Consider the following 18,445-nt stretch of genomic DNA (forward strand, 5'->3'; position numbering starts at 1 on the left):
CAAAAAGTTTGGTATACTTTCAGGCATGTTTCTCTGGAGCTTGTCTGGCATTCTACATCACTGGTGAATGCAAAGAATATTTTACTTTTTTTGAAGTTATATATTAGTCTTTCACAAAGCACTTAAGTAAGTGATCAACTTAATAAAACAGAAAGGGGAAGTTGTTTCTCTGAGACTAAACTGGCACCAAAGGAAAAGTGTATGGAAAGAACTCATGAAGATTAAAAGAATAAGAACAATCTATTTTCACTACATGGACTTCAGTATGTTCAAGTATTGATATGCAGTACTAGGGAAGGTGGAAAGTAGCATAACACTGACCGCAGGCTTTATGTAATTTGATTTTTGCCTCATTTAAATATAAGTGGTTGAACTAAAACATATTTTGAGAATACAGCATCAATTTGATTATTTCCTGTGATGGAGTATCTAAAAAACCTTTGTTAAATTGTACCAATTACTAAATACCGTTATTGATAAACTTACTAAATGTCTCACCAGTTTGTTTATTATTTCTTTCAAATGCCAACTCTTAGACCTTGTTAAAGCTACTATACTGAATAAATACTTATCATGATTGTTCTGTTTCCACTACAACACATTTACAGCCTGTGGTCAACTGGCCTTTATCCTGCTCTCTCACAAGGTCATGCTTTGTGCTATGAAGCATACTTGTTCTGAGCTAGCAACCCATTTCTCCAGTTTTCAGCACTCTGACAGTAATGAGCCAACCTGTAAGGCTTTATCAGTGGCTGTTGTGTTTAAAACAGGCAAATTCCCGACGGCAATTCAGGTTTTCCTATATAGTTCCTCCTTTCAACTCATCTGACTAATAGCTTTGGAAACTGGTTCTTTTAAAGGATTAAACCAGGACTTTGTGTGTGTGATACCTAACTCCCACCCCTTGCACCTCAGTGGCCTCCTCAGGCTGCAATGCAGTCACTAGAGGACTAGCAGACAACCGCGGCATAGTTTGGGGTGGGAGGGACCTTAAAGATGACCCAGTCCCAACTCCCCTGCCTTGAGCAGGGACACCTCGTACTGCAGGAGGTTGCTCACAGCCCCACCCAGCCTGGCCTTGAACACTGCCAGGGATGGGGCATCCTGAACCTCTCTGAGCAACCCATTCCAGTGCCTTACCACCCACACCGTACATGGAAGATGGCAGACGCGGGTCGCTCCCAGGGACTCTTCCCCCAGCTGCTGGGAAGAAGCGAGAGACAGGGAACACCCCACTGCCGAGTGCGGCTCGGCTGCCGTGGGAGCAGCTGGGCAGGAGGGAGGGAGCGGGAACAAAAGGAGGAGGGGAAAAGGTGGGAAAGAAAGGGAGACACGTGACTGGCGCGGGCGAACCGGAAGGGCACAGCGCGTGCGGGCGTGACGTGGCGGCGGCGGAAGTGCGTGTTGTGTGTGTGTGTTTTGGTCAGGGCAGAGGCGGCGGCGGAAGTCGGCGGCGGGGCTGGGTGAGGCACGGCTGCGCCCCCGCCCCTCGCCCCCACCGAGGAGCCGCCTCCCCTCCTACCCGTCCTCCGCCCACCCTGCCCCGGCGTGCCCGCCAGTCCCGACCGACGCGCGGACGGACGGACGGACGGACATAGCTGCGCCGCCGCCCCGGCTCTGCCCCCTCCCCCCCCGGCCAGGTGAGGAGGCGGTGGCGGCGCGGGGGGGCCCCGGCGGCGGCGGTGAGACGCGTCTTGTCTGGGCTCCTGCCGGCGACCGCTCCCTCGGCGTTCCGGGAGCGTCGTGCCGCGGTACGGGTGGCCGAGATGAGCAGCCCGGCATGCGGGGAGGCTGCTCTTCCCTTCCCGGCTCAAAATGGCGCCCCCGGTTTTCCTACTTCCCCTTATTCCTGTGCCTGGAAGGGAGCCGCGGGGGAGGGGAGGTGGTGGCGGGGGTTGGAGGGGCTGGGCCCGGGAGAGCGGGGATCCTCCCCTGTGTGCGGACGCTCCTGCTGAGAGGTATCGCTGTCTGGGGCCGGCCGGGAAGGCTGTGCCCCTCGAGTTGCTTGTGAGATATGGAAGGGGAGGTTGGGTGATGGGTCCCTCGCTTTCCCTTTCGCTTGCGTCTGGAAAAAGGACGGTGAACTAGGTGGGAAGTAAAATGCCTCCGACAGCGCGTCGCCATCGGGGGGATCGAGACAGGCCTAGTGTGCTGGATACCTTCTGTATCGCACTGAATTGGAACTAGACACAAAGCTAGGGTAGGGTGGAGGACCAAATCTAAGCTTTTTATGTTTTAGGGGAGAGCTGAATTTCATAAGAGCTATCAGAATGTTCTAAGCAGGGCCATGAAAGGTTATTCTCTCGGCATTTTTAATGTTTGTTTTTTTCCTACCTTATACTGCTTTCACAGCTTGGGGGTGGAAATGAGAGGCTAAATAGCTAATTAAACATCTGAAATTAATCAGTTTCTTTCATATAACTTTCAGGCAAAGAAAAAATCATGGCATTTTTTTTCCCCAGTTTTATAGTGACTTTTCAGTCAGGCTTACCTGCAGGTTGCATGTAGGTATTGTTCTTTCATAATGAGAAATGTCAGGAAAAGGTAGATACTGGCTGAAGTGAGGTGGCTAGAGACAATGGTATTATAGTCATTATTTACATTTCCTGTATGATGAACCAGTTTATCTGAAAGCAATTGATACCATTCATCATTCGGATGATCTTATGAGATGGCTATTACCTTTAATTGTAGGGCTATGATTTTTTTTTTTCAGCAACTGTGTTGATTCACTTGTTTAACTTACAGTCTCATTATGTTTTGATATAAACTGGCTTACATGTGACAAGCATTTTGCTAGCTGTCACTGTCTTGAGCACTGCAGTAAGGTGTCACACTAATTCTGCTGAACCTGGAAGGAGTAACAGAAAATTTGGTTAGTAGGAGTGGCTAATAGATAAGGCTTTTTAGTTACTGCTTTTTAAAACATTCAAGAAAGTCCAGTATAAAGAAATTAAAAGTAGACAGCTAATAGTTGCAGCCTCAGCGTTTTATGCTTTGTGTCTGTTAATGCAGTGTACAAAAGTTTATTGGTAAGAAACAGTGTTTTTTGCTATGAGATATAAAAGTGGTGGAATGTTCCAATTTTAAATTTATCGTAATTTTTTTTGTGTTGCCTTTGTATTTGATAATGCACTTAATCACATTAATTGTAGGAACAGTGCTCACTGTCTTTGTCTCTTCAGTAGGCTGGCTTTTGTCATCAGTGTTACTTTGATACTTTTGTATTAGCTGTCTTGTAGTTGAAAATAGGCCAGTGCTTATGCTTACATGACTTAATTATGCCATTAAATTGAGAGTTTGTGGGTATTGGCTGGGGCTATCAGTATGTTATACACAGACTCAAGCATAATAAGATTTGTGTTTGATCTGTTAAAATACTTAGGACTCTTTCATAAATAAAACTTGTACTGTCCAACAGCATACGAATTTCTCTTCTGGAGTGAGGAGAATACCCAGCATCCAGTAAATTAGTTGGTGGGATTACCAGGAGTACTTGGCTAATAATATGCTCTGGGCTTTGTGTTCTGGCATTTCAGCCTGCACTTGCTCTGTAATGGGGGCATGATATTCAGAAGAGTGAAAATTTCCTACTTAGAATGACCTAAGTATTTGTACTGCCCAAGACTACAAAATGGAGTTTTTGTGTTAAACTCTGTAAAAGTAAGAAAATCTCCCTCATTCCCATCCATATGAAGCCATCTATCTCAAAAATATTTATGGTGTTTTCTTTAGCAGATTTTTATATTAGCAGATCACTTCCATAACTCCCATATGAATCAGTTTAAGAGCTTGTTTCAAGTCAAGCAGCTGTATACTTGCTTTTGTGTAGGTGAATGAAAATGTCTTACCCAGGTTTTCTTTCTTATATGCCAAACATATTGATTACATTGCATACAAAATTAGAAGGGGAGCCATGTTAGTGGATTTCTTTTCCAGGAGATTTTACCCAGAGCTGAGTTCATAGTGTATGTATAGGGTACTGAGTGTACTATTCTTCCCAGGTTCTCCAGGTCTGTAGTTTACTGATGAATTAAGAAATAGTAGAATGAATGCGACCTGAGACTTGGAGTGTGCATGGGGGACTGTAGCATTGAAATATACTTCCAAACCTTTGTGAAGCACTGTGTGCTTGCTCAGCTCACAGATGTGAAAAGAGCAGGCCAAAACCATTCTGTAGTGGCTGTGTCAAGCTGCAGTACTGCTTTGGTTCAGATCTAGCAGGTACTTCCCTTGCTTATTGTGTAAGTATGCTGCCATGTTGTGAACTTCAGCTACAGCGTTTTGGCGTCATCTGAAGCTTTGAAAGATGATTTCCATATACCCTTATAGAAGGTATTAGTAATTTTTCTTAATATGTCACTACCTTCTGGGTGTACTCTATCAGGTTTTCACTCTTGCATTTTATTTTGTCCTGGACTGTTGAAAAGTGGGTGGTATGACTAGTAGGTTTCGTTATTATTTTATTAGGAGCATTGATGTGACTGTTGAATGAATGAAGTTTGCAGTATGCTTCTTAGATGGCCTTCCTGTCAGGTACTGTGGCCTGCTATCAGCTTGAGAACTTGTTATTTTTGTACATGGTATCTGACTGTCTAGAATTATTTCAGGGGAGGGATGCTGTAAGAATGTAAACTTTGACATTCCCTGATAACTACAGCTTCTGTAGCTTAGGCATCTGTAAAAATCAAACAAGGTATTTTTATTGTCAACTAGTGTCAGCTTTGTGTTCTGAAGTAGTTTTGCAAGGGGTAGTAATTACTGTTTTGTGAGTGATAAGAAGCTGAGTAACTACAAGCTGTAAATGCTCAGGTGAAACTGGTAAATACTATGTGTGTTAAATGTTTTTTTTTCTTATTGCTCCTTTTGCTCTCAGTATGGGAAACAACAAGCAAAAAAGTAGTCATAGGGAGTAACCTGTGCAGTGGCTTGATTTCCTCACTGTGTGTCATCTAGAAGTCACTTGCTCACAGGAGTACTAAGTCACACAGTCATTGAATGTTGTCCTTATGTTTTTATGAATGCTGCAGAGTCTGGAAAAACATGGGATGTATTAAGAGGAAAGGGTTTTAAATTATTTCGTGGTTGTCCAAATACACTGGAATGCTGCAGCAAACAGATGGGTGGGTTTTTTTTTCATTTTAAAACAGAAATAAATTAATTGTCTTCATTACTTTTCCAAGGGAAAAGATAAACAAATGGCTAACAGTATTCTGAACCACCTACATTTTGGTTATGCCTTGCTGCATTCTCTATTGTAATACAGTTAGGGAGAGATAACTGCTGTCACTGATCCGTTTTTATCAAAATCACTCCACAATTTCTGAAGCATATTTCCACAGCATGGAGGGGGAAGAGTCTTGCCTGAGAAGCAACACACTGGTAGTGCAAAATTGTTGTTTTATGGTCTAGGGATGAAAGGTCTGGTATTTTTAAAATAACTGGATCCATTCCTGTATTATGAAATACTTCACCAAAATTAGTTTAATGAATAGGAATCTTAGTATAGAATTAATGTGGTGGGACTTGCAGGGGCTTTTTTGCTTCATTCTTTTACTGTGGAACACGTGTACATGTTTCTAAGAATATATAACTAAAATGTGATACTTGATAGATTATGTTGCACAGCTGAAATTTAAAAAATATATATTTTTGATACAAGTGTGATGTAATAGTCAAATGGAACATAAACTCGGGACAGAATGCAAAATTATTATATCCTACCTCAAAGGTGGCAAATTATTTTGAGAGATATGAGAAAAGGAGGAACACGAGCAGATAGAGGTGTCACTAAGATGCTGAAAATATTAAGATGTGTGTTCTGTTTACAATGAGAAATGGAATATCTGTTTTTCAGCTGTTACATTATTCAGTAAATAATGCTATGATTTTTTTTTTCTCATTTATTCTGAAAATACTAGTTTGTAAGGGAGTATCTTACTAAAGGGTAGAGTTCTGCTAGGCTGAAGCACTTTCCTGGAAAGAAGGTTCTTCAGGATTTGGATTGAGGGCAAGGGAGAGTTAGGAAGAAGGAAGGCTTAGCATCTGAGCTAGGCCTGTAGCAAACTGGAATGCTCAGGTGCCTGGTCTGTGTGCTAAGGGATTTGTAATAGGAAGATGGCTAAAGACTAGGTTTAAAATGTAGTTGCTTTTTCATATGGAATAAAGAACAGGACGTAGTTTGAACCTATTATGTTTGCTTACTTTTTTGCAACATATGATTAAAAGCCATTTTTTTTGCATTAGGAGTATGTACTTTAACCTAACTCGCATCCTGGATGTTAGAAAAGCTGTATCCCTGCAAAGTGTGTTCAATTCAAATAAATGATCAGCTGGAGTAGGATGAAATTATGGGCTAGTTTTGAGAGGTCTTTTGGATTGTATTTACTGTGTATTTGTGTAAAAGCATAATTATTAGGGTCAGAAGTGATACTGGCAGAGTCTAAAAGCTTCCCTTTCCATATGAACAAGTGCTATGGGTGGGGTTTTTGTAGGCAGCTGGAAGGAAGAGTGGGCAGACTAAGCAATACACTGTTCATACTTGTTGGTAATCTGTGTTGTTAATACTGATCTAGGACATATGTAAGTATTGGAAATAGAAATTTATCGTTGTATGGTAGTTCTCTGGTAGCTTGTACAAAGTGGCCTGGAATTCTTACTGGTCAACTGGTTTTCATATGGAAGGCTTCACTTTTCCTTCTCAGTACAGTTACTTAGAGAGGGTATTAATGGCTTGTAGGTGAAGATCTGTACTTTTATTTAAGGAAACTGTGTTTGATAGGTGGGGTAGAACTGAATTGATGAGCTACACTTGGAAAGAAGTTACTGTGGTGTTTGAGTTTTCCCAATTTGCTCAGTTTTTTAGCATCCTTGAATAGTGCTGACGTTGGAATATTGGTTAGCAGTAGCATAATTATGAAGAGTTATTGGTTCTTGTCATTAGTTATTTTACTGACAATTTGAAAGTCTGAATCTGTTGTGCTACATGTCAGTCTTGATTTGTTGAGAAATAACAGGAGACTGAAGTCTTGTAAGAAGCAGCATAATTGGATTTTAATGTGCTAATTTGAGGCTTTAATGGGAAGACTAGGTGAAGAAGATATTTAGTTCATGTATCAGAAATTCTGGCTATAGTTGGCAACTTAGCAATGATGGTACCTGTAGTCTGAACTGTTGACTTTAGTAAATGCTAGGTCAGGTTATATATAATGTATTGCATTAGGAATGAGACTTCTTTACTTGGTTTATAAATCTAATGCACCCACTGTCTCTTCACAAAATAGGTTGTTACTGGCAGAAGAACCAGGATTCAGATCTCAGTGGAACTTGCTTTCAAAAGCTGTTGAAACAAAGGACTGCTTTCTAATTTGGACATGGCTAATCGAGGAGCTACAAGGCCCAACGGGCCAAATGCTGGAAATAAAATTTGCCAATTCAAACTAGTACTTTTAGGAGAGTCTGCAGTTGGCAAATCAAGTTTGGTGCTTCGTTTTGTAAAAGGACAGTTTCATGAATTTCAAGAAAGTACGATTGGAGGTGAGAAAATTACCCTGTTAATTTGTTTTGTGTTATGTTTTTATATTGTCCTTGCCCTTGAAAACCTTTAATGGCACTTCTAGAGTGGGTCACTAACAGCAAGGATCAAATCTGAGGCCTGTGTCAGTAATTGAGAACTGTAACTTGGAGTTAAATGTAAACATCCTTTTCAAGTGGAGGTAGTAATTGTGTTCTTTAACAGCATAGTTTTGAAACCTGGGCTTAATGTTACATTTTGCTTGTAAGTGGGTTTGTGGCACTTTTAGTTGTGCTGTATGCATGAAATAACTGCTTAGTAAGAACTATGAGCTTAGTTTCTACGAAAAAAAAAGGACATTGCACCTTCCAAAAAGCTTGTGTTTGTCACTTATACATGCTGACTTTCATTTTGATTTTTTGAGAACTTGCATTTCTGGATATATATCTGTGTTAGTAATCACAGAATTTATTGTGCTATTTTTCCATTTTGTGGCTTCAAACAAAATAGGTCCTGGGTACCAGAATTTAAAAAAAAATCAATTTCAATAGATTTTATCACATTCTTCGCCTTGGCAGATTTCTTAAGTTATATTGTGTTTTGGAGTTGTTTGTCCTTTGAGCTGTATTCCTCTTAAATGTATCCTAAAACTATCATACAGACTTTACAAAGTATGGATTTTATGAATTGATAAATACTCTCCAGTAACTGCTGTTGCAGCTTGCATGAGTCAGCCTGTTCCATTGTAATATTTATGTGAAGGCCTTTCAGTGGTCTGTATTTGTCTTCACACACCAACAGTTGTTGAAATGCAAAAACTCTGCAAAGCTTACAAAAATAAACACAAGCTGAATTTCATTGCATTCTTCTTTTGCCCTATTTTTAGCTGTTACATGTATTTATTTTTTCTGTCTCTCAGCATAGAGAACCACATATTTTCTACTTTAGCAATCTTACTTACTAATGCACATTTTTGGCTTTGTGCATTTTATCATGGCTTGAGGATAGGTGTTGGTATGAACGTTTCTGTAAGCTCTGATAACCAGCTGTGTGGTAATGCAGAGAACATTCTCAAAGATGTGTCGTGAATTAACTTTCCAATATCAACAAGGTTTTTAGTTTAAAAAAACCTTTAGGTGAAACATTGTCCTGTTTCAGTGATCCCAAATTCATTTAACCTCCATTTAGTGTTTTATTGTTTTAGTGTTTGGGATAACCGAAACCCTCTTACACTGTTCAAAATCTAAACACAGATTAAACAAGAGTCTAAGTTCAAGTTCAGATATATAAGGTTTAGTGTAATCTGTATTAACTTGTGCCTCTTCTGTATCAAATAGAAACAAGGAAATGCTATATAATACAGCTGAGAGCTATTACATAGGGCAGTGTTGGGATTCAGAGAAGTTTTGTGTAGAGAAAGCTGTCTAACTCTGTGGCTTGTGGTTGCCTAAGGCATTATTTTCTTTGTATACAGAAGGGCCTTTTAACAAAGGGAGGCTTATGTGCATTGTGAATCTGGATAAAAACATCTGAAATGGAGTGCAGTTAAAGGCAGACATGTTGGATGGTGGTGGTGGTGGTGTGGTTTTGCCACTTCAGACTAGTGTAGCAAGGCCTATTAGTTGCTTAAGACAAAAGTATGGCTGTTAAAGATGATAAACTTTCAGATAATTAACAGATGATTAATTGTCAATTTACATGGCCTTGGCAAGGTTGAAGAAAGTTATCTTTTTTGCAGAATTTAACTGGCATTTTAAACTGGTTGAAATGTTACTTTTGATAAAAACAAGAGGATTGCATAGATTAAACCACTTGTTTAATTCTCTGTTCAAGTACATGCTTTCATTTATGCAGTGTAGGTGCATTTTTCTGTTGAGAGAATAATGTATGTGCTTTCTTAACACCTTGTCTCTGTCTTGGAGAAATATAATATGGAGCTGGTTCTGTGGAGGAATCCCTTCAATTAGTGCAGGATGCATGGTGTTTTTCCACTCTGTTTTGGTTCTGGGCTGCTTAGGTAGCTGCCAAGTGGAGCTTGTTTTACCAGTGTTCGAATATGTAGCATTTAGAGGGATTTATGTTGATTTAACAATGGAACATCAAAGCTTTTACCCTCTCCAGCCTGCCTGCTCATCTGTGATGGATGCTAATACCCCTGAAGCAGGAGCACCTGACCACTTAAGGAGTCAGCTTCTGTTCAGGGTTTAACCCCAGCCAGCAACTAAGTCCCATGCAGCTGCTGCTCACAGCCGAGACAGGGACACTTCTGTATGCTAGTTACAATGTCCTTTACAGAGCAAGATTGGCTTCATTTTGGTTTCTGTAATGAGTTGAGTTGAAGCTCGTAGCAGTTTTGGAATGATTCATAGGCTCTGATGTCTCAGAGTATGGAGGACAAGGATGAAATCCCAGGTATGCAAGTGTTATGGGTTGGTGTCCCTTCAGACATTTGATTTAAATTTGCCACAATCTGACAGTGTGCCTAGTGATCAGAGTTCCTGCTTCAGCTAAGTAGTGTGCTTTCCTTAGTTTTTAATACTGGTTTCTATGCTGTTTAGGCACTCACCTCCATACTTCTGATTGTACCTTATTCTGAATGGAAAAGTTTTACTAGGAGTAGCTGTTTAAAGACTTGGAATGAGTTACTTAGTATTTTCTGTAACTGGAAGACCATTATTTATGATAATGCATTCAGCATAATAACTGCAAGTTTCCCTGAAACTGGAGGCTGTTGAAATTGTGCTGAAATTAATTACTGAGATCACTTGAAAAGTAAAAAATGTAGCTGCTTTGAGAACAAGAACATATAAGAACTTCTTTCTTCCAGACTTGTTAGCTAAGGTGAAGTTGTTAGGAGCTGAAAATCAAAGTTTTAAGATGCTATTCAAATAATATAAATGCGTAGAAGTGGAAATACCTGAACTGTTGGATTATAGCATGATGGGATGCTGTCACTGCTACTTTAATACATGTCCTGCTTCAACAAACTTTATCTAGAAGGTCTAAGAGAAGGCTTATGGTTACTCAGATTCTGAGTAAAAAGGGAATTCTTTTCAATCTTTGCTTTTTTCATGTCTAACTTGAGTAGAGTCTGGTTGTTTAAATAACTCATCTGTGCTGATCAGAGTTACAGACCATCAGCTAATACTTGCATCAAATTGTTGTGTTTTAATAGTAGGTTTGAATTGTTTTGCATGTCGGTGAACATAACTATATATGAATATAGTGATATAAGCAAACTTCTGGTTTCAGCACCTCTGTCTTTTTTGTAGCTGCTTTTCTAACCCAGACTGTATGTCTGGATGATACAACGGTAAAGTTTGAAATTTGGGATACAGCTGGGCAAGAGCGGTACCACAGTTTAGCACCCATGTACTACAGAGGAGCACAAGCGGCTATCGTGGTATATGACATTACAAACGAGGTAAGTATTGGATTGGGGATGTGCAAGGGGGATTTGTAAGTTAGCAGTCTTACACTGATCTTTACTTCTCGCTGACGTGTGTAAATCAATTCATCGTTTTGTAGAATCCTGGAATGGTTTGGATGGGAAGAAGCCTTTAAAGTATAGTCCAGCACTCCTGCCATGGGCAGGGTTGCCTTCTGCTGGACCAGATTGCTCATTTCATACTGCACTGTGCAATGTCAATTTGTATCTCTAAACTTTCCTGTCTAAGAGACTGTTTCTAGGGTTGGGGTTTTTTTGTTTTGTCTTTTTTTTTTTTTTGTATTAAAAAGAGAGAAAGAAAGAGAAAAATCCTCTTGTAGAAGTGTTTCTAACCCACCCTTAAATCAGTTCATGGAGTTCGAGCTGTTACTCTCATTGCTGGTGTCACTCTTATTTGTGATAGAGAAGACATTATTTTAGTATTGTATTTTTGCAGATTTTGATTAAGGATTCTAAAGGTAGCACAAGCTATTGAGACCAAATCCTAAGGTTATTAGATTTCTTTTTATTTGAACTTCGATAAGCTTCACTTGTTTCTGATAAAATGAGACTTAAAACCCAAAACTCTCAAAAAACCCCAGAAATCATGTACCATAATGAACAGTCCTCAGTAATTAAGTAATTTTGAGGCCTTTTCAATATAGCTGTTAATTTACTTGAATCTTCCAGAGAAACTGAAATTTCTGTTTTCTCACTTAACAAAGATCATCCTACCTACCTACTTCAGCATTATCCCAGCTAAGCGCAGTTGAGAGCTAAGGTAGGAATGTTTCATTTGAAAAGCTCAGCTGGCAATTTGGAATGTGCCTTTGGACTAAGGTAGCAGCCTTGCATTGGCATTTCGTGCTTGAAGTGTAGATAACAGAGCTGGGGATAAAAGGTGAGTACAAAAGGATGATAAAACTCAGTTGCATCATTTTGCAATCATTAACAGGAGTCCTTTGCCAGAGCGAAAAACTGGGTCAAAGAACTTCAGCGACAAGCAAGTCCTAACATTGTAATAGCTTTAGCAGGAAACAAAGCTGATCTAGCTAACAAAAGAGCTGTGGATTTCCAGGTATGTACATAACTTTTGTTATAGAAATTGCATTTTGTTTGAATAGATAGTAAATAAACCTAAGGGGAGCTTATATGCATAGCCTAGCTAGTTATTATGGAGGTCATGCTGTTAAGTATAAATGTCAACTGAGACTAATTAAATTATACGTGCTACCAAAAAACCTATTTCTGTACAAGTAATAGGGAGGAATAGACTTTTTTGAATAATTAATTTTACTTTGAGAAATAATTAATTTATCTGCATATCTTCAAGGCTAATTGACTATGTGTTCTTTGGTGTGACCTCTTTGTCTTCTACCCAAAATTACCAGTAACCAGAGTTTCAGTGGATGAGATAGCAGCAACTTAGTGCAACCTGTTCTGTCTGGCTTGTCAGCCAGAATTTTGATTATCGTATGATACAAAGCTGATTGATGTGCCTAACTTGCTTAGGCTGTACTGTTGAAGCAGTGTTCAAATTGTAATTGAGCTTTTCATGGCATTTCTTGTGGTTTAGTGATTACATCTGTGCTCTCACTGGTGTATTTTATCTTCTAGAAAGTTTAATCAAGTCATCAGAAAATAGCATTTAAACTGAATTAAACTAACTGCACGTGTTTTTGGTCCATTCATGATTGACTGAATTTGAATTAAGATAGTATTTATTAGTCAGTAATTTACACTTTTTAATGTGTGCCTGGGGTCACTGTGTGAGATACAGCTGCATATAGTAATGAATCCTTTTGTAACTGTAGAGTTGAATTGTAAGGTTAGCCTTGGTTTAGGTGTTTTTCTGCCAGTTTTCTAATTTTATACTTCAGTGAGATTTGACAGGAGGCTTTGGTGTCTTATGAAAAATTGTGGTATTTAACAGAAATTTCATACATGACTGCAATCAATAATGTAATCACATTTAACTACCAAAGTGTACTGTTTTTTTAACTATTACAGTCTTAATGTTTTTCAGATGTTAGGGGGTTTACTACTGTGGATTTATGAGCTCCATGTGGGCTTGACAAGCCTTTCTCATTGCAAATCACTTAGTAGATTTTTAAGTATTTGTTAATGTGTTGTTTCACATACATAATTACAAAGATTTTAGTGGGTGTCAATTATAGAGCGCTGTTGATTATTCTTATCATAGGTGTTCTGTAGTTCAGCTTTTTTGCAGATTTCTTATTGAATGCAAAGGCAGTTGCATAATCATGAGAAGCTGGAAATTCTCAGCTGAATTGACTAATAAGAAGTGGCAAAAATAGGTTCTTATGAGCAGTGCACCAGATTAAAATTCATACTGAAAAGGGAGGTAACATGGCAAAGTACTGAATACTGCTCATTTGCTGTCACTGAATTTGTGTCAGGGTAATAAAACTGATCCATCTGCCTCAGTGGTTGAAAGATTGAAGATAGTTCACAGACTGCCTTTTTCCAGGGTAATAATGGACTTGCTGACATTTCATGACACTTTCTGAAGCTTATTTGTTCTTACTGTCAGAGCTTATGTTCTGCATTGGGTTGTCTCTTTCATAAATATTTTCATTTATTTAGTTTTGCCTGAGATTTTTCCACATGGATGTTTTTAAGATTAGTATGGATCTTTAAGTTTAAAACTTCTAATTGTTTAACTGATTGGTGGAATTGTAACTTCTCGATAGCTGGTGTATAACATAGTCAGATAAGTGTTTCCACAAAATGTCTATTTTTCAAAATGCTGTAGAGATAGTTCCTTTGTAGCAATTAGAAGTACAGTGTGTAATGATTGTATGAGGGTTTTTTAATGAAGTAATGTGTACAGTGTGTAATGATTGTATGAGGGTCCTTTAATGAAGTAATGTGTTCTTATTTTAACTTCCAGGAAGCACAGGCTTATGCAGATGACAACAGCCTATTGTTCATGGAGACGTCTGCCAAAACATCTATGAACGTAAATGAAATATTCATGGCAATTGGTGAGTTTATGAACAAACTGAGAACTTTGAAGGGAATGATTTTCCTGAGATTCAGACCATGACAGTCTTCATAACCTAATATCTGTCTTCTGTGTAAATTGTTCCTGGTATTGAAGTGTCCCTTGGCCTTTTCATTGTTTAGTTTTGTTTAAACAGCTATCTAAAAATCCAAAAGCTATGCCAAAGATGGCAATCTGTGCTTAAATTCATTGTCCAAGTTATAAGTGAAGGACCCTGCATGAGAAAAGTAAATCTACTCATATTTTTTTAATTTATGTAATCTTAGGTATTTCTGTAAAGATGCTTAAATGTAGTAGTAAATATAAACCAAGAATTGTTGTGTGTTCCATTGATACCCAAAATTGTATTTAATTGTTAATAAACTACTGAAAGTGGAGGACAAATAATTCATTTTTAGGCTGGCCACTAATCTATTTAGTAGTAACCTTAATTATAACAGATGCTTTGCTAGTGGGTAATAATAATGTATAGCATCAAATAACATCATTCAATCTATTTTTTCTATTGCACCTCTCTAAACCACTTTTTGTGAAAAATGATCATTGATGTTAAAATTAAATGTTTGTAAAGAGGTCTTAATCTTCTGCTTTCCAAGTCAGGGGAACAGGAGGTAATTTGTGGTGTCCTTCAAACTTCTAGCATTGCAAGTTAAATTATCAGTATAACAACACTATTTAACAAGTACTTGCTTCATATTAACTATAAATACTTGAAGAAGGGGATAGACACAAACACTTAACTGTATGACAGGAAAGTATATTTTTCTCATAAATGTTCAACATAGGCCTGCATTTAATGATACGGAAATGCTCAATTGTACTGTTCTGGTGAAATTTCAAAATTATTGTGTTTAATGGTGCAGTTTCCTTCCTGTTTAAAAAAAAAAATCCCCATAATCTGGGGGTTTTTTTACATTTGATGTATCAACAATAATTCTCGCCCCTATATTTTAATGAAGCCTACAAAGTAAATTTCAGGAGGAAAATGCCCAGTTAGTAGCTGTGTGTTTTGTTTGCAATGTTTTTGGCCATGTGAGTATTTTACATCAGTGGAGTGAAATTCAGCTTTGTCAGTGCATCAGAACAAGATCTGTGCAGCAATAGAATCTGAATGGAAATTCTGATGAGGTTATAAATACTGCATGTAATTTGGAATGGCCTGAAAAATGTGGATGCAATCCTCAAGACCATGTGTAAATAACGATCTTAAAGCTGAGAGAAAATGAAAAAGGAGAATGTTGAAAGAATTGTTGGTTGCAAGCTGCATCTGCCTGTAACTTGACTGCTTCTGCACTCATTCAGAACTTCCAGTTAAAAAACCCAATGTTAATTCAGTTTTAGACACAGTTCTAGAATCAAAAACGTTGCTCTGAAGACATTTTTCTATTGCTGCATTGTACCTTTGTACTCACTCAGCAGGTTAGTACCATGTGGATTCTTGGGTTTTATCACAGAACTGTAGAACAGCCCTGGTTGGAGGGGACCTCAGAGGATCCCTGTAGCCCATTCTTTTGCCTAGCACCCAAGGTTATCTGGCACTGCAACATTTTGATGTCTGCTCTGCCTTTTTTTTTTTTCTGGGTTTCATTCGTTTTAGAAAGAGTTCTTTAAAAAACTGACAGAAATAATTACTTTGGGGACCATTCAGCCAAGCTGTAGAACAAGGGTGGTTGTTGGACCCTAGTAAGAGAGGCACATGGAAGTCCTTTTGTGTAGAATTCTGATGGAGAGAAATGTGGGAGAAGCTACTGCTCAGAAGGGTGACAGCTTTCACCCTTATTTTTTATGTTAAGATGGAGGAGGAATCTTGGAGCTACAAGGACAGCAAAGAAATTACCAGTCAATTGGCTCATAAGAACTGGAGAGAAGAGACAGCTTGAAAAAAATAGGAGTGGGTTGATCTGGTGCTGAGGGCAATTTTATATGTTGTCTGCAAACACTTAGTCTGGCTGGATATCTGGGAACTGTTTGACCCACTTCTGTCTGTGTTTTGTGCCTTTTCAATGTTTCTGTATCTTTTTGCACTAACATCCTGATCTTAAAGCCTGTTCTGGGTGGGTGGATTCCCACAAGAGCTGTCATTTACTGGCACAGCACACCTGTGCGGATACATTTTACTGCTCAAGTTACCAATGTATTTCACTCCTGGAAATCATAGATAAAGTAGCTAATCATTAAGAAGTTAAGGGTCTTCACTTCTTTCATTACCGGTGCATTGAATCAAGTCAGATTATACAATGAGTATTCTGATATGCCTATAATGTGTTGTTCTCTTTACTCAGGTAATTTAATCTTAGTAAAATCTCAGGTTTAACTCTTACTTCCTGTTCACTTTACAGCAAAAAAATTGCCCAAGAATGAACCACAGAATGCAGGAGCCAGCTCTGCCAGAGGAAGAGGAGTAGACCTTACTGAACCCACACAACCACCCAAGAGTCAATGTTGTAGTAACTAAAAGATCAATTGCTTTAAACTGTTCTGAATATTCTTCTGCTTCCTAACTGTTAATAACCATGGAATTGGAGTGCTTAACCTGGTCCAGTACAGCTTCCAAACAGCGAAGAGACTTATGATAATACTCAAGTTCATGATACAGAGTTTTCTTTTGACCTAAAATTTTAACATGCATGTATCCACCACTGGCTGTAATGTTTCAGCAGTAGAGGAGAGATGGAAGCGGAATAAACTTCCTTCAGTTGAAAGGTTTTAAAAAATCAGTTGTTAATATTAGGGGTGTAGAAGAACTACTTTCTGTGGACCTAATTGGCCAGTTTCTGTAGCCTCAATACTGATCACTGTTATAATAAATAGAATTGGGTCTTTTCATAATTTTCAATTGTGCTTTAAAACCTCCTTAGAAACAGGGTCTAAAAATTGCTTAAACTTATTTGCAGTATTGATGCAACCAGTTGTTTCTGCAGGTATCCACTGTTTAGTTATACATTCCATAGGTTAATAATTTTATTCCAAATAATACTTGCATTAACAATTTTAAGAATACTATGCTTGCCAGAAAGTGGAGTTTTAGTTGGTACACTGTATGTAAATTATATCAACCCAGTTAGTTATCTTAATGAATTAGTGATGAATCAAGTCTAACTTCATTTCTAATCTGTCCAGAGGGTACAGACCAGTAAATTCAACTCTACAACTTAGGATATGGGTTTTTTTGTCCTCTACAAACTGTAAGAGCTCTTCAAGTAAAACCACAACAAACTCGGTGTCTGTGACTTCTTTCTTGTTTCTGATCATTGCTGGCCATTACAGTTTGTTTTTCCCCTAAGGAAAAAAACATAGTGCACTAATGATTATGTACATCCAACTTAATTTTAAATTTGGATATTAATGTACTGTAAATAGGTACTCTGCATTGTAGTCTACATTTGTTTAATACTTTCTGTAATATTTAAGAGTTGCTTAAAGGTATACAGAATGTACAGTTACTTAAAGCTAACTTTTTTCCTCTCTGATCAAAGGGGGTTCTGAGTTCTTCCTTTATGGCTAGAACAGTAATAAATGATGCTCCTGTATCTGTAACATAAGTACTGCTGTCTGTCAGTAATGAACTTCGCAACTTTGTTTTCCAAAGTACATTTTATTTTGATCAGTCCAGTATATTGCACTAATTCTTTTAGTTATTTTCATTATATGAAATCTACAGAGTGTGTCAGAAGAGATGAATTAGTCTATTTAAATGTTGAACTGATAGAAACTTACTTGTGCAGATTTTAAATTTGCAGTAATCTGGGTTTAGCAAGAAAAATGACAGTTCACCAGTGTTTAGTTTTATATTGAGGTGCTCAGGTTTGAATAAAGTGGTTTAAAAATTTTTTGATTACTGCTTCTTATTGACAGTTTCAGACGGTTTTACTGCATTTGTACAGTTCCAGACAAGATGTCTGATTCACTGTATGGGTCAGCATTTAAGATGCTTACAATAAATTCATGGCACAGCTAAATATAAGCTTGTCCTATATATACTGTGGCATTCCAGTTATCCTATGATAAGTCTTTAAATGTTGAGGTAATTGGATATCTTATCACATCCATTTAGAAGTACGATCAAAATAGTAATATTGTCTCTTGAACCTGCAACTAATACAGTCTTTGCCAGTTGTTTACAAGGTGACTTGTTGCATTGCAGTGTCTCTGAGCTGTCTGTGTCTCTTCTGCAGCTTGTGATTTTTAATTGATCAGGTATATTTTTGTGTCTTTTTCAAACTGTGATGGTGGTTTAGAACCCAGTGGTGATACAGTCTCTAGCAGTTCTTGACCAGCATCACCTGCAGTTTGCCACAAAATTTGAGTCCATTTTTTCTACTAGCTATGTATTTGAGTCAGAATTAGGTAGTGTGGTTTTGTTTATTCTGGGGGCATTTTCAGGGCTTTAGACCGTGATGCCAGCACATTGTCTTGCAGCTGTTACAGCTGTCACTTGGACCTGCTGCACAGAGTGTTGGTTTCTTCTTGTTCTGAA

The 18,445-nt window shown here is 38.3% G+C and overlaps 1 protein-coding gene across 4 annotated transcripts; it reads left to right on the forward strand.

The window, feature by feature from the left end:
- Positions 1 to 1,480: 1,480 nt before the first annotated feature.
- On the forward strand, positions 1,481 to 17,797 carry RAB5A (RAB5A, member RAS oncogene family). 4 transcript variants are annotated; one of them, XM_062508671.1, is made up of 6 exons: positions 1,481 to 1,640; positions 7,284 to 7,536; positions 10,786 to 10,937; positions 11,896 to 12,018; positions 13,855 to 13,948; positions 16,308 to 17,797. In XM_062508671.1, exons 2-6 carry the CDS (start codon positions 7,374 to 7,376, stop codon positions 16,421 to 16,423), a joined length of 648 nt encoding a protein of 215 aa, XP_062364655.1. In that variant the 5' UTR covers positions 1,481 to 1,640; positions 7,284 to 7,373; the 3' UTR covers positions 16,424 to 17,797. The 4 variants fall into 4 exon arrangements, with proteins under 4 accessions (XP_062364655.1, XP_062364665.1, XP_062364673.1 ...); XM_062508681.1 differs by lacking the exon at positions 1,481 to 1,640 and adding an exon at positions 1,715 to 1,751; XM_062508689.1 differs by lacking the exon at positions 1,481 to 1,640 and having other exon boundaries at positions 7,114 to 7,534; positions 10,826 to 10,937.
- The last annotated feature ends 648 nt before the right edge of the window (positions 17,798 to 18,445 follow it).

This window comes from Cinclus cinclus, chromosome 1 (genome assembly GCF_963662255.1).
Source record: "Cinclus cinclus chromosome 1, bCinCin1.1, whole genome shotgun sequence".
NCBI classification, from domain to species: domain Eukaryota; kingdom Metazoa; phylum Chordata; class Aves; order Passeriformes; family Cinclidae; genus Cinclus; species Cinclus cinclus.

Coding starts and splice junctions, on each gene's coding strand:
- RAB5A (XM_062508671.1), top strand. CDS start 7,374: ATGGCTAATCGAGGAGCTACAAGGCCCAACGGGCCAAATGCTGGAAAT. Junction 7,537..10,785: donor TCAAGAAAGTACGATTGGAG/GTGAGAAAATTA, acceptor TCTTTTTTGTAG/CTGCTTTTCTAACCCAGACT. Junction 10,938..11,895: donor TATATGACATTACAAACGAG/GTAAGTATTGGA, acceptor AATCATTAACAG/GAGTCCTTTGCCAGAGCGAA.